The sequence below is a fragment of the Onychomys torridus genome, chromosome 5 (assembly GCF_903995425.1).
Source record: "Onychomys torridus chromosome 5, mOncTor1.1, whole genome shotgun sequence".
NCBI lineage: Eukaryota > Metazoa > Chordata > Mammalia > Rodentia > Cricetidae > Onychomys > Onychomys torridus.
In genome coordinates this window covers 16,100,988-16,121,493 of record NC_050447.1, presented here as the reverse complement: position 1 = coordinate 16,121,493, position 20,506 = coordinate 16,100,988, and the positions used below count along the sequence as shown (strand labels likewise).

The window sequence follows — 20,506 nt, the reverse complement described above, 5'->3', positions numbered from 1 at the left end:
TGCCTGTCCTGGATCTCACTATGTAGACCAGGCTGGCCTCAAACTCACAGAGATCCGCCTGGCTCTGCTCCCCAAGTGCTGGGATTAAAGGCATGTGCCACGACCACCTGGCCGAGAAATATGAATTCTTATATTTTCTATTTGTAGCTATGGATCATAAACCATGTTGTAAGTAAGATGATCTTACTATACTATCATCTTGATAAGGAAAAAGGATAATCAAAACATTTTAAAAGGCAATTGGAAAACAGCACAGAAAACCTAAGATTTAAATTAATCAACAGGCACACATCTGCACCACCTAGTGCAGCCCTATTACCCCCACAGCAAACCAGGCTCTGCTGGAACCAGAAATGAGGAGAACTATCCAGAGGGACAAGAAAGCATGAGGAAATGCTCCTGCTGGCCTGTGGTCCTCAGGGCTCCAGTCGCTGAAAGTGGGTCCTTCACTGTGTGCCCCCACTCATCCACTTCTGCTAAAGAACACAATACTACTTGGAGAAAATCTTGCTACAGATTGCCTATGGACATGGTTCTGCTCACTCACAAAGTGCCACCCCAACTTTGGAGACACTGCCAAACAAGCTGTGAGTCCTCTGCTCTGAAAGCCAAGTAGCTGGTCTCTCTTGACATGGATTTTTGCCTCCATTTCTACAATTAAAACAAACAAACAAATGCTTTCCCTCACCCCTTTTGCTGTTAAATCAGTCTTGCCTATATACAGATTCATGATAATTTCTCAATTAAACCTTTCAAAGTCACACTAACAGCCTCACTCAATACATACTTATTACAGGGTGACTGGACTCTGGGTGGTCAGTCCGCAAGCCTCAGACCCTGTGCTGGCCACTCTCACCCGTCCCAAGGTGATGAAGGCAAGGTTAGACCATAGCTGGAGGTCTTCACTGCCATCTAGTCATGGCCTCACCACCAAGCCTAGGCACTCAGCTATACAAAATTCTGTGCAGAATTTATGTTCTTTTCTATTGCAAAAGTACAAAGATTACAAGATGGAAGAACTTTTGTGCCTTATGATTTATAAAGCTAATACACACTAGCAAAATGGAATAATAAAACCAAGGAGCAAAGTGCCTTTAAAAATAACAGCAAGATTTATAAAGACTCTCTTTTGACATTAAATATTTTATAAAGCCATATGCTACCCATACAACACCTTCTCTGTCTTTCTGTAAGGTTGAAATATTATTCCAGAGAGACAGCAATACCACAAAAGAACACTCCAACAACAAAGCCCTCAGTGCTGGCTTGTATACTTGATAGTTCTAGTGCAGAGCACCCACCGTGGTCTATGCACACACTACACGCAGTCCTAAGACGACATCCATCTTCTACTTCTTCAGTCAGCAGGAAGAAGCTGTCACTAACATTCCAGTTACACATGATATCAATGCCATTATCTCAAGTCAAACAAAAGTGACATCAGTGAGTATAAGGCTCTCTGATCAAATCCAATCACAGTCTTATTTAAATTAAGAGAGGTTCACTTAAATTAAAAACAAAATAATTTATTTGCAATGAGAATTTTAAATACCTAATACATCTTTTCAGGAAAATGTTAGTAATGTCTCTAAGCAACTTTATCTTCTCTGGACCGTGTACCTATATAAGAATATATTATCTACTTACCACTCCAGTCACTTCATAACTGTGCCTTGTTCCATAAATACTTAAGAACTCCTACAGAAAACCTGTTAGGTAAAGGTTGTTACCATGACTGAGATGCTCCAATTGCTATGTACCCTAATCCTCCAAGGTGACATCAAAAATGGACATTTTATAACAAAGTCACTCATTTATCTCAAAACCAGAACAAATAGAAAATAACAGCATGAAAGGAATGTCAGCATGTTCTGACCACTGCTGCAGGAACACAGAAACTCGGCAAAACACAGACATGCAGGAAATCAGCACTAGATAGGAAAAATGAACAATTAAATTCAGCACACCTTCAATAACTGGAGTAAAGAGAGACTCTTAATAAAGCTGTATTATTTCTTCCTCAAGGCAATCAATAGCTACAAAAGGAAAATGATTTCATATCCTTGGTCCATAAGAAGAGATATTTATTTACATCCTCAATGGACTAAAAGATGTTTCAGATGTCACAATTAAAATTGTATGCTTCCAAAAATATCATATCATCAATGCAGTTAACTTAAAGTTTCAGGTATTAATAACTTCATTTAGACTTCTTAAAAAACCAACACAAACATACTTCCTAGAGTGCAAAATGCTTCTTATTAAATACTTCAAGAACACAAAAGCAATTTGTTTGGAAACACAAGAATCCTTTGCTGAAGGGCCAGCATCACAAAAGACACCCATTGCCGGCAATGGGCACCGGAAAGAACCGCCAGCTAGAGGAAAACACAGCACTAAGCTTTGTGCTCGGTCTCTGCCCATTTCAGATGACCTGTTATTTGTACAAGCTCATGGTTGGACTCTGGTACATGCACATGTACGCATCACAAAGAAGTCTGCGTGCACAGCCTTGAATCCTTCTGGAATCCAAAGAGTGCAGGTCCTCCAGAGACATCTTCAAGTACTCTCCCACTTCTGGGCAGGGTGTCACTTGTGGAATGTTGAAGCCATTCTGACCACCTAGGAAGAGAAGATCTCTCTTTAGGGCAGCAAACTTCAAAGTCCTCTGGGCACCCTGTCCCCCTATAACAATTTTACTATCCTAGAATTTAGTGAAGACTGACTCCCGGAATCAGGTGAGAAAAAAAAAAAAAAAACACCTTTGACTTACTTTCAGTTTCTAGAATTATAGTCTCCTTTTGGCTTCTGAGAGGGTTCAGCAGCCAAAAGTGAATAAAATTGGTAAAAGGACATATATTTAGGAAAAGCTGCAGCCCTGTTTGCAGGCTGCTACCCATGTGTGCACACACAGTCTTGGCCCCTCATACTTTGATATCCCTTCCAGACACTAGCAGCCTTACATTCTTTCCCACAAGAATATCCAATTTTGAACAAATTTAGTAATTACACACTACTGTTTCCCTAAGTTTTAAGAACATACTTGCACACCTCTAGCATGGTTTGTTTAAATACTGATCATCAGAATAGGCATGTGCTCTGATGATCGCACTTGCTCTCCCAAGTGCTTTCCCAAATGTCACGATGCCTATGTTAACTGGGTGAAGCACACACAAGGAGGGGTGGGCTGGACCCTCAGGCATCTGAGAGTTGAGGGGAGATGAAGAACTGTTGGTCTACAGCTTCTTATGCCTCTGGTTATTAGAGAGCCACACCAGAAGACCTGGGGACTAGGGCTTGGGAGAACAGCTGTAAAGAAAATGGGGCATTCGGGGGTACTGTGACCAAAACCCCCCAAGATCCTGGCACCCAAGTGTATACTAAGTAATAACTAAGCTTCCTAAAAACAGCTCACTGGGTAAAGGTTTCTTCTTTAAATGAAATGCACGAGATCAGGAAGACTGAGTTAAATACAAACGATGCAACCTTAACCACCTTCAACTTTAGCTGAGACAACAGAAAAACAGGCATGATTTCCATGACCAAGTATTCCCACAGAGCTTAGCATTTATGTATACTATACTGTATACAAAAAGGAAAGAAGTAGACTTTTAAGATTCTTCTTTTTTTTTTTTTTTTGAGGTGGGACAGCCTGAAACAGGTACTCGCTGTGTAACACAAACTGGCCTCCAATTCACAATCCTCCACTTCCCAGGACTCTTTAACAAACCTGTGTTAGGGCCAAGACATCACAACATTATTGTTCCTTAGTTTGAATAGCAGAATTATGAATATTCTTTGAAGATTAAAGTCTGTAACACTATGATATCCTTCAAAGAAGCCTCTCACAAAATACCCTATTACTACAAACAAGTACCCTCACTAGGAAGCACCTCACCACAAACGAAAAGTTTTAAATACCATCTCTATCAGCCATGCTGTCAAAGAAGAGCCAGGCAGAGTCATCCTTCCCATACTTCACAAAAGCAACATAGTGGCTCGTTTCTATGCAGAGAACAGCAAATAACTCCATCTTCTGACAGGGGATGCAGCCATGTCTCCAGTCCCAGTCAGGCAAGTCTTTGGGAAGTGATACTGGGTGATATGTATGATTCAACCTCCTGGGATGGAGGTGAACCTAAAATAGACCATGAAGAAAATGCCACACATGAGCTAATGCTATGTTTTAAGGGCAGACTCTAATCACTTTCACTGACTATCACATCTCTTAAAAACAGTCAAGTACTTCACAGACACATACACACACACACACACACACACACACACACACACACACACACACACACCAGCAGAAGAGACATGAGCAATAACATTTATTGTGAATGTTTAAAGTGCACTTTATCTTGAAAGGCTTTCAAACCCTGCAATGTTCTGGACCATCAGTAGCTGATTGCTGCAGGGCGGATCCACCAGTGAGTTCAGATTACCTGAGTGCTGCAGGTCTTACAGAACTGCTTGATCTTCCCTGCTGAGATGTCAGGGTCATCATAGCACTCTCTACACTCATACATTGCAAGTCCTCCACAGATGCGACACTGCCTAGGAGCTACCATATGCAGAGAGGGAAGGAAGAAGACTTTTAAAAATATATTCTGTCATTAACAATAAAAGCTATACTTTGAATACAAGAATGTGGCAGGGGTGCAGGGAGAAGGACCTAGCCCTCTCTGACTCCCTTTTATTTGGATTTTCTTCTATTTAATATTTTTAAGTACATTTTTTTTTCCAAATAACTGTTTTGTTCACCTATTCTAGAATTGTTCCTCTGGTCTTGAAATGTCCAAAGAGACCAAGAAAGTATAAAGAAGACCGATAGCAATATGATCATAAATAAGTCAGTAAGTGACAATCATTGCCTTTACGAACTTTCTCTAACAGTTTCATGTCTGAATATTTATGTAACTGTGTGCACCCAGGTACACATGTATCTCAAGCATCTCTCACATGGCCTCTCAATGCTTTCCCTTCCACTAACTACTACACATACTGCTTTCACATGTGTTGTCCTCAAACCTGTGGGTTTTAATGGTAGTATGTGTATTGTTTGGATATATAATCCAATTAACCACTTCCCTCTAATTAACATTTACTTGTCTCTAATTTCTTGTCAGATAAGTAATTTTGCATTCAAAGTGTTTATTTTTACCTCTACTTTTTTTCAGAATAAATTCTCAGCACTCAAATTATTGGCTTAATATGCCAAGCTCTTCAGATACTGAATTACCTATCAAAAGTATTACATCTGTAACTAATGAAAAGCCCAGGCCAACTATTTCTAAATAAAACCAAAACAAACAAAGGACTGTATACTTACTGTCTTCAAGCAAATCTGTTATATTTAATTCCAGAGAAGGAAAAATTTTTTTAAATAGCTTAAAGTCTTTTCCAAACCGAGGCATCTGGATAATCAAGCATGATGGTGCCTTAAAAAAAAAAAAAGAAAGAAAAAGAAAAAGAAAGACAAATAGTTTTAGAAATCAAAGTCCTAAGTAGCTGAGTACTCAGCTAAATGTAGTGCTTGCCTAGCATGTCCATAGCCTTGAGTCCTATCCCCTGTAACTCATGGAGGAAACTTGTAAAACAAAACAAAACAAAAACATTTCCCTATGAAACTGAAACAGTTATGGCTGTCAGGCCCAGCAGTGCTTTTACCAGTGTTGTTGGCCCATGAAACAGAGCCTACTTGTGAACGTGCAATGTGAATGCAGAGCAGCAGCAAGCTACAGAATTTCCAGATTTGATGCTACCTATATATCAGCAAAGAAGTAAGTGAAATACCACCTCAAAGACGAACATGATAAAAACAGACCACAGCATGCACTGCAGAAATTATACATTCAGACAGTAAAAGAAACTTTTCTATCACATTCAGTAGCAAACCCATACAGAAGAATTTACTGACATTTTACCTCTTAACAAAGGGAGAAAAGTAGCATTACCTTTGACATATTTAAATAATATGTGTGGGTAAAATGACAACTAAAAACACAAACATGTATGTGTGTATGTATATCTTTGGTATTAGGCTACTTTAAAGTTAAAAATTAGCTTTTTTTCTTTTGGATCCCAAATCCAAAACATTCCAACTTAAGCTAAGGGGCTTTCTTTAAAAAAATAACTAAGTTGGAACATCATTTTTAAAAAATGTAGTTTCTTCAAACTATACTTGCTTAAAGCACAGTGAGAGCTGGGTGTGGTTGAGTGGGGCAGCACTTGGTAGTGTGTACAAAGTCCTGGGTTTAATCCACTGAACTGATAAGAAACAAAATAAAGTAACAATAAAAACCCAGAAGGAATCACTAACCTCGGCAAATTTCAGGTTGCTGTTGATAAAAGACCATTCTAGTAATTGCTGAATTGTAGGAACTCCAACTTTCTCATTTTTTTCCATAAAAATTTGATAGAAGTTACAGTCTTGAACTTTTTGACCTGCTGATCTAGGAGCATGAAGAAAGAAATGCACATAAGCTATCTATTAAATGCCCGAATCAGAGTATGAAGCCATCTGACAGGACCTGAGAGTATGATACCAGAATGCTGATGTGCAGCCTTGGATCATCCAAATGCCAGGTAAAAGACAATGATTTGGATGAGATAATTAAGTGCACTTATGCAGAAGACCTCGTAAATTATTTCTTCTGCCTTATTTATAAATTATTCAAAAGTTCTTTTTGCCATCACAAAAAAATGTAAAATAATGTCCCAGTCAAGAAACACTATATGAACAATATTCAATTCAATTTCTCCCTCCAAATGTAGAAAGCAGCCACTGCTTTTTTAAAAAAGTTATTTTTATTTTATGTACATTGGTGTTTTGCCATGGGTGTCAGGTCCCCTGAACTGGAGTCACAGACAGTTGTGAGCACTGTTTTTAATGACTAGAACAAATGCTTAAATGCCTCAATGACAGACTCTTAGACCTAAGCAAACTTTCTTATTCCCTAAAATAAAGACCCTACATGTAGGGAAGGACAATTTCCCTGCGATGTGAAGCCCAGGCATCCTAACAACTGTCCTCTAGCCTTTCAGTCACCAGGTGTTCTTTAGATGGTCACCCACTGACTTGACAAATACAGGGAAACGTCTACAAACACCCACCATAGTGAAACACGTGTCCAACATCTCCCTTCTCTTACCAGCTTACTAGTAATCCTTAAAACTAATTCTAGCCGGGCGGTGGTGGCGCACGCCTTTAATCCCAGCAGGCAGATCTTTGTGAGTTCAAGGCCAGCCTGGTCTACAGAGCGAGATCCAGAAAGGCACAAAGCTACACAGAGAAACCCTGTCTCAAAAAATAAAACAAAACAAAACAAAACAAAAACCAAAAACTAATTCTACTAAGAAGATTGTTTTTAATCTTTCAGTTTACTACTTATCTTTGGGTTTAGAGTCACCTTGTTTAAATGTATATCTAGATTTTAGGAGAAATTTTTAGAGAAAAATATCAGCAAAGTGTTTATAACAAAACCTCTGCAATTCAGAGAGCACCCTATAGTGATCTTCAGCTTCCCTAAGCAAACTATGTCCTGAATTTACAAAACTTAAAATCTGGTAACAAGCTAGAGAACTCTTGAGAACTAAACTAATAAGAACAGATTATAATCCAAGAAACCAGCAGTTATTCTAGAATAACATTAGGTTTTTTTTCTTTCTTTTTTTTTTTGTTTTTTTTTTTTTTTTGATACAGGGTTTCTCTTTGTAGCTTTGGTGCCTTTCCTGGAACTCTCTCTGTAGCCCAGGATGACCTTGAACTCACAGAGAGCTGCCTGCCTCTGTCTCCTGAGTGCTGGAATTAAAGGAGTGTGCCACCACTGCCCGGCTAGAATAACATTGGTTGTTGATAACTACAAAAGCTAAAATGTCATAGAAAAAATTCTTTCAATATGTACTCCTCACAGTGGGGGCAGGGGCTGTCTCTGACTCTTTTGCCGGCTTTTGGGACCCTACTCCTCCTACTGGGTTGCCTTGTCCAGCCTTAATACAAGGGAGGTGCCTAGTCCTCATATGCAACTTGATACACTCTGTTTGTTTGATATCTGTGGGAGGCCTGTTCTTTTCTGAGCTTCTGTGAGTTCAAGGCCAGCCTGGTTTACAGAGCAAGATCCAGGACAGGAACTAAAACTACACAGAGAAACCCTGTCTTGAAACCCCTCCCCCAAAAAAATTTTAAAAAAAAATTGATTGCTTCTTATTTTTCTTTCCTAAAACATAAAATATTCTCTTTTCTATATGCTTGAAGGAATACAAAAATGTTGCTGGTTTTTCGATGATTACTTTTTACATGGCTAGATTATAAATTCTTTTGTTAATTCTTTGTAGACAATTTTAGGATTTTTCTAGGCATACATAAAACAACTGTGACTTGCTAATAAGTATCTACACCCAATGCTTATGCATCATGTCAATTCATTTGTCAGAGATTCCCAAAGGCTACCAAACTCCAACTGTGGTGCTTTCCTTGCTCCCACAAGTCAGTTTAACATGGGCTCAAAACATAGACAGCAGTAAGAGAACTCGTCAGTGCCGGGCTTTTAAAGGAAGTAGACAGCACACTCCTAAGGTTTTCATCAGAGAAACCAAGACTGAAATTGAGAGGGGTCCGCCAGATTGTGACCACTCAAATGACCTGGGAGGCTCAGACATTTAGAATGTCTCACTGAGAACCATATCGCAATAAATCCGGGTACTCTTCCAACACAGGGAAAGGAAGAGATCAAGTCACTAAGCTGAGAACTAAGGAGCTGATTTAAGGCTAACTTAGCTCTGTAAGTGACGGGAAGTCAAAACAATGTTCCCATGGTTGTTGTTGTTTGTTTGTTTTTTGTTTTTTAAAATTCAGTTAGAATAAGATTCTTTTAAAACACTGATGAAGTATCAGTAAAGACTTCATTCCTACTGAGTGATGGCAGTGGGAAAGAAGGTCAACTTCCCTAATGTTCCCAGACAGCTTGAGAGTTACCTGATTTTTAACAATGGTTCAACCCTTAAAATATCATGAAACAGGATATTTAGAAATTCTTCAGGATCTAGGAGAAAACAAACAAAAAAATTAAGTAAATCATAGGGAAAGTTTAAAAACCATTCTACTCTTTATGACAGACACATTTCTACAAGAAATGAGTTTCATTCATTCAGTATTATTTCAATTAAAAGTTTAGTTTTTTCAAGTTTTCCTGACAAGAGAAAACTTTTATTTAAAGGTTATAGTAAAAAAATACTTTTTCATTTTGTTGTCATATTGCCCCATTTAATAAGATATACTCATCCACACACAGTGAAATCATTTCTTTGTCTTTTGAGGGTTTCAGTAGAATAATACCTATTTTCCCTTCTATTTAAGTAAGAGCCACGTGTATAGACACCACAGCTGGTTATAATATACTGTTAAACAAACTCAAAAGTCAGAAGTTGAATCTGAGCAGATTCTTCAGTTGTGAGTAGATGGAAGTGCTGGCCAGCTGTTCCACAGCCCCTTTCAACAGGGAGCACAGTGGGAAACTGAGTGCTCAGGACACCACTCGCCACAGGAAGAGAAGCAACTCCAAATACCATTGCAGGTGACAAGGAAAGCCCTTTACTTAGTCATCTGCTGTAGAGGCAGCCAGCCTTTTTTTGTTTTGTTTTGTTTTGTTTTTTGTTTTTGTTTTTTTGGGACAGGGTTTCTCCATGTAGTTTTGGTGCCTGTCCTGGATCTCGCTCTTTAGACCAGGCCCGGCCTCAAACTCACAGAGATCCGCCTGGCTCTGCCTCCTGAGTGCTGGGATTAAAGGCGTGCACCACCACCGCTCGTCAGCTAGCCAGCCTCTTAAAAGAGTTGTTTTACCAGCACATTCACTTTAGAAGAATCACAGTATCAGGAGAATTTGTGCATATCACATAGAAAAGAAATTTTTTCATTTATTTTTGCAGTGCTGGGAATGAAAGCCAAGGCCTCTTGCATACTCTACCACTGAGCTATATTCCTAGCCCTCTCAAATAATTCTAACTTAAAATTAACCCTCTAAACTAAACAGGTATATTTCAGGAAATAATTTAGCATGTTGTTAAATAGCATACTTTCAAGTTATTTTCAATCCATGTATTATAAATTAAAAGGGTCACCTTTTTCTTCAGAGGTAAATCCTGATGCAGCCTCAACTTTTTCAAGTATTTTCCTCAGTTTCATAATTTTTGTGGCACACACATATCCATATCTACATTGATAAAAATGAATTAATTGACACTGGCACAGTGAGTTATATGATACATCTTAATAACCAAATACTTCTCATACAATTATAACATGTTAAGCAAACAACAGATATGGCATTTATTTTTAAGAATACAATTGTAGGCTTCTTACAGAACTTTGAAAAGCCAAAGTCTGAGAACCAGAATTGTTTTCAGATCCTATTAAACACCTCAAAAATAACTACCATGTACTAATATAATTCTGAACTTTTTTGTTTGTTTTTTTTTTTAAGACATTGTTTCTTTGTGTAGTTTTGGTGCCTGTCCTGGATCTTGCTCTGTAGACCAGGCTGGCCTTGAACTCACAGAGATTCACCTGGCTCTGCCTCCCAAGTGCTGGGGTTAAAGGCATCGCCACAACTGCCCGGCCAATTCTGAACTTATTAAAAAGACTTGGTGAATGATTTTTAAATGGCATTTGCTTATTATATTAAAATATTTCTTTAATAAAACAAGATGTCCAAATTTTAGGAAGTCCCTTTAATATGCAGGGTAAGAGACATGGAAAAGGGAATTGATGATACTAAAAATCTATAAAGTCTTACAATGAAACCAGTCAACATAATTATAACATTCTCTTGACTACAGGAGACTATGGGCTTAAAAGAGCAAGTCAGAGCCAGCTAATCACACCATGTACCTGCTTTTTAGAGTGACTACTCACTCACTTGTTAGCTCTTTGCAATCAATATACACTAAACACCTACCACTTATGTAATGAATATATGTAGGGCACCAGGAATACAAAAGGAGAAGATTAAAAAACAACAACAACAACAAAAGCAAACAAAAAAGGGTCTCTGCTTGTGGGAAGCTTCCAATAGAGAAAGCAAAACCTCTGTCCAAACAACAGATACGAAGTTTACAGACACAAGAAATATATCTCAAATCTCTGGGCTCAACTGATCTTGCCTTAGCCTCTTGAGCTATCAAGTGCTGGGATTACAGGTGTATACCACCATGCCTGGCAAGATGCATCTTGGTCTCATAGGCCATCTGGCAAGTTTCTTGCAGTAGAGTGGGTAACAAAGTATGATAACTATGATTCTGGACTGGTTGGGCAATAGCATGCAAAGAGCGCTTGCCAACAGACTTACAGTGTTCTGAAAAGAAGGCAGGCTGTGATACCATGCCTTGTAGTTAAGGTTTGACCTGTACTGTCCTAGTGCCATTTACAGAGGGAAAGAAAATCTCAAAGCTTAAGATTTGTATAAGACAAAATAACTAATGTGAAAATCAAAGCACGTAATTAAAGGATAAGGTATCTGATTACAAAATTAAGGAAAACAAGCACCTAGAGAAATTTGTCCTCTTTGAATTTACTTTCTGAGTTACATGACACAGTAGGTCATTTGGAATACTCCTTCCTTTCTTTCTTTTGTTCTTTCTTAAATATATTAATTTTTATTTTCATTGTTAAGAAAAGTGTATCACAAAATTTCAATTGATCATAGTTGGACTTTAAATTGTATAGTTGTTTTCTATGTTCCTATCTGTTTCATGACCATTGGATAACCTAACTCTTCATCAGGCAAGTGTCTTGTGTTGTTATCACAGATCAGCATTATGTATCAAAGTCTTCCTTCCCACATGATCTTCTGTATATTTACAACTCACCTTAGTAAAGGAGTAGAGGAAGACCTAAGTATAATCTTTTAAACAAACGAAACACCATATGACTTTAATATACCTCATTAGTTTCTAGTGCAGAGTGTCATTACTAACTTGTAATGCATAATACAAATGGTTCACATCATTTCACAGAATTCACAGAGCATAAATTAATTACTATACAAAAAAACAGCAAACAGAACACCAACTAAAGACAAAACACATGTCTTCTACTTACATTCTCAGAGGATTAACTATCTCTGTCCTTAGTAGCTCTTGAGTCTCACTATAATACTCTACATCATTCTTTTCTTTGGGTCTTAGTAACACAGTGTCCAGGGCAGAACTAAAAGCAAATAAGCTGCAAAATAAAAAGAACATTTTCCCTCATGTTACAAACACAATAATATTTGAGAAAGATTCTTAAAGGAGTCAGAAAGGAAAAAGAACAAAGTGTGGGGAACCACTGGCATAAGAACCCATCAGACAGCACAGGCTGTGTTCAGCCATTCCTGCCCAGAGACCCTGAAGGTCCAGACCAGAAAGACCAAGACTATACCACACACGTGATATTCTGTTCTCTACTTTTGAAATTCTACCATCCATGCTAACTTCCTGCCTCTTATGGTACAGAGCTAGCAGAGCCACTTAGTTGAACTGGCAGTGCACAATCCTTAAGGCTATCTATTCTTGGTTCAATCTTCAGAGCCTAATGACCCTTGTCAATCCACTTTAAGAAAAACTACACAAAGGAGGGGAACAGTGATCTCATGGAAAATGATTGTGAATATAAAGATTTTTTATGATCCTCTCGATATACTAAAACATGCAGCATACAATGTCTACAGCTGACTGCAGGTTCCTTGGCATACAGGCAATCATACTACACTGGAGGCAGATGTCCTTAGAGTATCTGTTCACTGGGACCACTGCTCCTACTTATTATTCACTGCAGTGTTTTATATTAGTGCTGTGGATCTAGGATTAAAATAGGAAATTCTTTGGCTACCAAGGACCAAATCTCGTGATCTTTCCCTAACTCTGTTAGTTTCTCTACTTAAAGGCACCTGGCACCTCCTTTCACATACATACACACCTACCTGTCTCCCCTCTCCCCCCACCCAGCACCATCTATACACACACACACACACATACCTACCTGTTCCCCTTCCCTCACAGCACTATCTACACACACACACACACACACACACACACACACACACACACACACACCTGTCTCCCTCCCACACACAGCACTATCTACACCTACTGCAGAAAACAGGAACTCACCAGAATAAAGTTGAGTCTAAGTAACAAGAATTGTAATGGCCCTGGATGCCTTTTTTCTTTCCAATCATTATCTCTAAACCTTCCTTTTCCATTCTTGGTGGAGTATTTTCTTCTACTACTTCACTTAAGTAGCCTCCAAATGCTGAAAAGATAAAAAAAAATGAAAACAATTTTTTAGACCATGATATTATATATTCATATACATGCACATGTATATAATTTAAAGTATATTCTGGCATCCTCTGCAATTGTTTTGACTTTAGTTAACTGCTATTTGTCTAGACTTATAAAAGGCTATTCTTCACTTTCAACATCACTCCCTTCATACAGAACTTAGAACTAAGTCAATTAAGCACCTGTCCAAAATGTTTCATTTTCAAGCATAAAAAGAAAAAAAATTTCCAAAGCACTTTTCAACATTTAGAAAAATGTCTTTCATAAAGACGGTTTCTCTGTTTTCTCTTGCATGACTCTGACTATTACTCAGAACTGGGAAAGGCCAGCATCAGCAACCTAGTGACAAGTACTGAGAAGACCGGTCCTCCATCTGTCAAGCTGACTGCATCCCCAGAATGTATCAGATTTATCATAGGATATCCTGAATGAAGTACTTAAACAAGATGGTGAGGGGGAAGTAATGCTAAAAGGGCCACATTTCATTTCTACCACCCATACTGCCAAAAATTAAACATCCATAATCAATAGAAGAGAAGAAAAAGCAAACCACTACTTTTCACTCTTTAGATCCTAAACACTTTTCCTGACTCTTTTTCAATGTATCTCCTCTTAGGACAACTTTCTTATGCACCAAGTAACAATCTTTTCCAACTTAGAAACTTGACATTCATTGGCAAGTGAATCATTTCAACACTGTCATCCTCAGATACTGAAAGGCATCATGAGCAGTCATTCCAGATCGGTAAATAAATTGAAAGTATCCAAATACCTAAAGAATTACACCTTTCAATCTGATTAGGAACAGGCTGCAAGGACGCAAACCTAGAGTCGGGTCTGCAGCTCTTCAGTTTCACGAACAGCGCCTTCTTCAGGGCACAGGTGAAGTAGCGAGTGCCCCTGAAAGTTCCATCAGTGCAGCCTGCACACTCATCTTCCTGAAAAAGAAAGGCTTTGGTATGTGTTACGTTACATGGCACCTCACAAATAAAGCAGAGAACTATGGAGTTTTCACTTTTTCTGAATTCCTTTTTCAAATCTGTACTGCACAGAAGAGCAAAAGGGACTGACTAACTGGTGTTTGGCCCTCAGCTAGTGGTTTAAGAAAACAATTCTTCAGCTCACCGGGAAGTATTTGATACATTTCCTTTCAAAACAGGCACTTAGAACTTCCCTGGTTTACTGACTTGCCCTGAGCCATTTCAGAAGTATTAAAATCAAGGGCAGGAGTAGATAAATTACCTAGTTCCTCACCAGCAAGAAAACAAGCGAAAAAAAAATTGAAATCCATTTTTAGGTAATAGCTAAGTTTATTCAAGTCCCCACCTCCTGCTTATGAAATATCACACAATATGCTTTTCTAATATCCAAAGATAAACCTTCCCCTCTCCCAAAGACCTCCAAATATGATGATGAGCTTTAAAGTCAGTCCCATCCCTGAACCAACTGCCACGGGAGGAGGCTAAGGAGTGAGGAGAAAAGCTGGTGACAGAATAGCTTTCTTTGCTGCAGGTTTGCATGTGGAAGCTAAATAGTGCAGCCTCAAAATCAGTCCATTCCTTGATCACAGACACACATGAGGAATAAGTGGACAGGAAGCCTGAGGAATGCAAAGGGTGAAGCCAGGCAACACTGTAGAAAAGGTTTCCTCTACTACTGGCTTTTTTCTTTTCTTTTCTTTTCTTTTTTTTTTTTTGACAAATAAAACGATTTCCCAAAAATTATCTAATAGGGGAAAACCTAGACAAAACCTCATGCAGAAAATTTGTAGATTTTAGATCAAAATAAATTACCAGTTCCAGTCCAGCTAACACGTCACTCAGCCCTGGAGGCTGGCCAATCCAACGGATAACCCCATAGAACGGGGGGTTCTCTTTCACTTCAGCTAGTGAGCCCACCTCCAGACCGTGTGCATTACCAGAAGAGATGGGCAAGGGTGGACTCTCCTGGACGGGTGTGCTGTTCAGCTCCCCCATCACAGACTGCACTGACAATGAAAGTGGGCTGTGAGCAATGCTGCCATTGGTATTGGGCATCTTTGTCAGGCTGAAGGGTAAAGAGTGAAATCTGTTCTCGCTGGATAAGGAGTTCATGGAAGGAGGTTGCGGTGGAGATGATGAATGTCCAAAGTCTGGAGACAGCTCTGTAAGTGACTTTGCAGGGTCTTCAGCAACTATGAAAAATTGTCCTTAATTAGAAAAAGTTGTTCAAGAACACTAAATATGCCTGCATCTCTAAAAACAATCCAAAGCTCTAGTCTAACTGACCACATGACCCCTCGGCAAGTCTGCTCACAACATTGTAAACACACTGACTCTGAATAATGTTCTTGTTTCTCTTCTTTACCTCCAAACGTTTGTCTCAGTAATCTGGCACCCAACTGCTCATCTATGCCTGCTCAGTATCACATATGTTATATTCTTTGCCCATAATATAATTAAGTTAGAAATTAATATGAACATATACAAAAGTTAAGTAACAATTCTAAATAACTCATGGATCAAAGAAAAAATAAGTTTTAAAAATAAAGAAAAAGGACACCAGGTGTGGTGGCACAAGCCTTTAATCCCAGTACTGGGGAGGCAGAGGCAGGGAGAATCTCTGTGAGTTCAAGGCCAGCCTGGTCTACAGAGTGAGTTCCAGGATAGGCTCCAAAGCTACACAGAGAAACCCTGTCTCGAAAAACTATTAAATAAATTAAGAAAGGAAGGAAGGAAAGAAAGAAGAAAGAAAGGAAAGAAAGAGAGAAGAAACCAAAGAATAAAGAACATTTGTAGAATAGAGGTAAGTAATGTTTTTAAAAGAAAATTATTTGACAGCTTATTTTAGAAAAAAATAAAAAGCTAGGTATTAACTCACATATAACTTGGTATATCAGAAAGACAGAATAAAAAGAGAACAAAGATTAATGAAAGAGGGGAAAAAAGAATTAAAAAGCTTAAGTCAAAATAAAAACAAGAAAATAAGTCAAGAAAACAAACTTACAGTAAAGAAAACAGCCAAAAGTTTTGACTAATGCAGCTAGCAGGCAGATACTGCTTCTCTGCAGGAAAGAATGACCTTTTGAATAGTGTTGAGCTAATCATAAGACATGTGTTTGAAAACATTAGGGCTGGAGAGATGGCTCAGCAGTTGAGAGTGCTGAAGACCCCTGTGATTGGCTCCTAGCACTCCCACAGCAGCTCACAATTGCCTGTCACTTCAGGTCCAGTGGATCTGATTCCTTCTTCCAGCCTCTGTGGGCTCCTGCATGCATGGGGTACACAGGAACTCACACACGTGCAAGCACACACACACACACACACACACACACACACACACACACACTTTAAATTTTAAAAAATTAAGCTGGGACTAGGAATATACTAGGAGATTTCAGGGCAAGTATGAGGCCCTAAGTTCAGGTCCTAGCATGGCAAAGCAAAACCAAACAATAACAACAGACCAATAAACCAGAATCTTATTCATACTCTGCAAAAGTCAGATCCAGATAGCATTAAAAAAAATGTGACTGGCAAATGTGTCTAGACTACAATATAGAACAATGTTCTTTATGACTTCAAGGAAGAGAGTAATTAGGTGTAGGAATATAAACCTCCAAGGAGGAATGAAAAATAGCACCTGGTTAAAATTAAGAACCTGTTCATGAAATGGGGTTGTAGCTGAGAGTGGCCTTGAGTCAAAGGAGAAAATACTTGTAATATACACTTTTCTCAGAAGATAACTGCGATAAACGGGGGAATAAAAGATATGAAAGGTAATTCACAGAAGAAACTCAAGTAGCCAATAAACCAATGAGAAGACTTCACAGAAGAAACTCAAGTAGCCAATAAACCAATGAGAAGACCCTTGCCCTTACTAGTAAACAGGTTAAATGAATACCCAAACCAACACGAGATGTCATTTCAAAAGCTATGGGTCTTAAATGCTACTCCCATGCTTTGTCAGAGAATCTTCTCTTTGTAGTGAGCAGAGAGGTGTGTGCAGGCTCGTGGCTACCTACCACATTTAGAATGCACAACTGCTGAGTATTCGGCCTTAAACAGGACATTTATACAACCTCCTCTAAGGCTCAAGGAATAGTGCGGAACAGAGTGGAGAAAAGAATGAAAGAGATGGGCTGGAGAGATGGCTCAGTGGTTAAGAGCACTCATTGTTCTTCTGCACGTACTGAGTTCATATGCTGCCCAGCAACCATATGGTAGTTCACAACTGTCTGATGCCCCCTTCTAGTGTGCAGATGTACATTCAGACAAAACATCCATATACATTAAAAAATAAATAAATAGCTGGGCAGTGGTGGCACACACCTTTAATCCCAGCACTCAGGAGGCAGAGCCAGGTGGATCTCTTTGAGTTCGAGGCCAGCCTGGGCTACCAAGTGAGTTCCAGGAAAAGCACAAAGCTACACAGAGAAACCCTCTATCGAAAAACCAAATAAATAAATAAATAGCTGGAAGAAAACAACATACATATGATTTTTTTTTAAATTTGAAATAGGGTTCCATGTAGCTTAGGCTATCCTCTAAATTCCTATATAGTCAAGGCTATCCTTGAACTCCTCTATTTCCCAAACGCTAAAATTACAAGCATGTACCGTCATATCCAGTTTTCCATGTAAGTCTTTTAAGACAAATATTATTTCATGAAATTACTGAACAATACATCAGATTCTAGTATATCAAGAAGTTATGAATATTCTAGTTGTGGTGGTCTGAATGAGAATGGTCCCCATAGGTTCATATATTTGAATGCCTGGTCACCATGGAGTGAAACTGTTTGAGAAGGACAAGGGTTAGGAGGTGTGGCCTTATGGGAAAAGGTGTGTCACTTTGGGTGCCCCAGTCTCGTTTTCTCTGTCTGCTGCCTACAGATTAGGATGTAACAGTCTCAGCTACTGTTCCAGTGTCATGACTGTATGTTTCCCACCATGATGATTATGGACTAACCCTCTAAAACCACAAGTAAACCACAATTAAATGATTTCTTTTAAAAGAGCTGCCTTGGTCCATAGTATCTCTTCACAGCAATAGAACAGTGACTAAGATACTAGTACAATACAGAATTTGTACTAATAAAAAGAGAGATGAAGTTACAGCATAAATTTGAAGAATCAACACTATCTAGATTATGAAAGCCTCTATCTCCATTAGCTCCTTTTTCTTAGGAATCAATCAGCATCTTGGAAAGCATTTGTGAAGCTGCTTGGAATGACAGGGCATGATCACTCTTGTTTACATCATCCTGGATGGTCCTCGTGCACATCCAGAGACTACTAGGCACTCTCCAGTAGTTAGAGAGCTGAGAATTGGTAGTATAGTCCACTCCTAACCAAAGTAATCCACCAGGAGACAGGCCCGCCTAAAGGAACACTATTTAGACACACATCCTACCATGAGCAAGGGTGAATTCTTGAGAGAGATGGCCATGCTGCCTATGCTCATAGAGCCTACCTCACTCAGTGAAGGAATCAGATGTGGAGAATACCCACCTGAGTCACTTTCTGTGTAAGTATATATGTAATTTATGTTACGCAACTGCAGATTTTTACTGTGTGTTTTAGCCTGTAACTGAATCGATGTGGTAAGTAGTCCTCATAGAAACTTAGAATACTACAAATCCATGTCTTCATTTAGCTTACTGAATCTACTGAATACCAAGCACTGTAGAAGCACTAGGAACTTAGAGAAAAGACATGCAAGTAACCAAAACCACTTCAAGAACATTTAACCTAATCTAAGAGAGTGGGTGAGTACAGGGGGAAAAGAGCTTCAGTTTAAGAGGTGAACAGCAGTCAGCCACAACATCAAACTGGAGAAACTAGAAGGATTTCCAGGCAATTGATTATATGCACAAAAGGGAAGAAAGTAGGGAGAGACAGACAGACATAAATACATACACACAAGGAAGAAACCAAAGCTTCTTGTCATATCTCAGTTGCTTTGCTCCATACCCTCAGCTCACCCCAATCGATCCTCTGATGAATTATCCCCATGACAGAAGTGACTGGGGTCAGTCACTTCCAGAGGCTGGATCAGATGGGCTTTACGGGGGCTTCACTTCACATGCCCTCTCAGACAATTCAAGACTGCTGTCTACTTACTCAATGCACTCTTGACCCAACAGTCTCTTGGTTTTCCCCAAAGCCCCAATGTTACTCTTCCTTAGACTCCATTAACAACTTATCTTCCTCCAATCCCAGCCATTAAGTCCTTCAACATTTCCATCCCTGCCCCCTCTCACTGTTACTCAAAGAACTTGAATTCTCCTGTGTAAAGACAACTACAAATGTATTTCTCTAGGTCTTACTTCTCTTCCATGCTATAAACCTATACATTCAACTGTCTACTTAATGATTCACCTCTGGGAAGCTTTAAGGGACCCTCTAATGAAAGATGTTCAAAATCAAACTCATCATCTACTTCCTGCCATCTAAGTACATGACCCAGAAAACCAAGGGTCACCACTGATATGTCTTTCTTCTACAACTATTGCATTCAATCTACCTATAACTCCTTTCAGTCCAACTCACAATATCCCTTTATATCAATTTACTTCTATCTCTTCCCCCAAGTCTTATCTCAGAAATTCTAATCAGTTACTGGGCCCTATAACAGCCTTCAGTGGTATCCACTTATTACATTCACTTCAGTCTACTATCTGCCTATACCAAAATGCCATTTCCAAAAGGCAAACCTTGTTATGCCACTCTTTATAAAATTTGCTCAGTGGCTCTCCATTTTCTTTCAGAGGGTTATAAATAGGCTGTGTGTAGCCTGGCCCAGTTGGCTGTTCCCTTCATCCTTTGGATCTTTCTAGTCTACTAGGCTCCATTCTTCTCAGAGGTCTTTATATATGCTATCTCCACAGCCTAGCATATGACATTCCTCTTGTTGCACTATTTCCCTGGTGTCCTAGTTAGTTTTCTGTCAACCTGACACAAAGCAGAGTCATTTGGGAAGAGAAACCTCAACTAAGACAATTACTCCATCACATTACAGCCTATAGGTAAGCCTGTAGAGCATTTTCTTGATTAATAATTAATGTTGGAGGGCCCAGCCCACTGTGGGCAGTGCCACCCCAGGCAGGTAGTCCTGAGTTGTATAAGAAAGCAAATTAACAAGCATTAGGAACAAGCCAATAAGCAGCGTTCCTCTATGGCTTCTGCTTCAGTTCCTAT

At 39.1% G+C, this 20,506-nt stretch overlaps 1 protein-coding gene across 4 annotated transcripts in view; it reads right to left on the bottom strand.

Annotated features, from left to right (window-relative positions):
• Positions 1-2,067: 2,067 nt before the first annotated feature.
• The window catches only part of Cyld (CYLD lysine 63 deubiquitinase), a 47,092-nt gene continuing 28,653 nt past the window's right edge, over positions 2,068-20,506 (bottom strand). For all 4 annotated transcript variants that reach the window (XM_036187779.1, XM_036187783.1, XM_036187782.1 and 1 more), the window contains 11 exons: positions 15,120-15,499; positions 14,099-14,264; positions 13,153-13,294; positions 12,101-12,223; positions 10,123-10,214; positions 8,981-9,047; positions 6,326-6,458; positions 5,336-5,444; positions 4,449-4,567; positions 3,922-4,138; positions 2,068-2,622 (listed from right to left, as the gene is read on the bottom strand). In XM_036187779.1, coding sequence (XP_036043672.1) covers positions 2,438-2,622; positions 3,922-4,138; positions 4,449-4,567; positions 5,336-5,444; positions 6,326-6,458; positions 8,981-9,047; positions 10,123-10,214; positions 12,101-12,223; positions 13,153-13,294; positions 14,099-14,264; positions 15,120-15,499 — 1,733 coding nt within the window. In that variant the 3' untranslated portion in view covers positions 2,068-2,437. The remainder of the gene's footprint in view (positions 2,623-3,921; positions 4,139-4,448; positions 4,568-5,335; positions 5,445-6,325; positions 6,459-8,980; positions 9,048-10,122; positions 10,215-12,100; positions 12,224-13,152; positions 13,295-14,098; positions 14,265-15,119; positions 15,500-20,506) is intronic.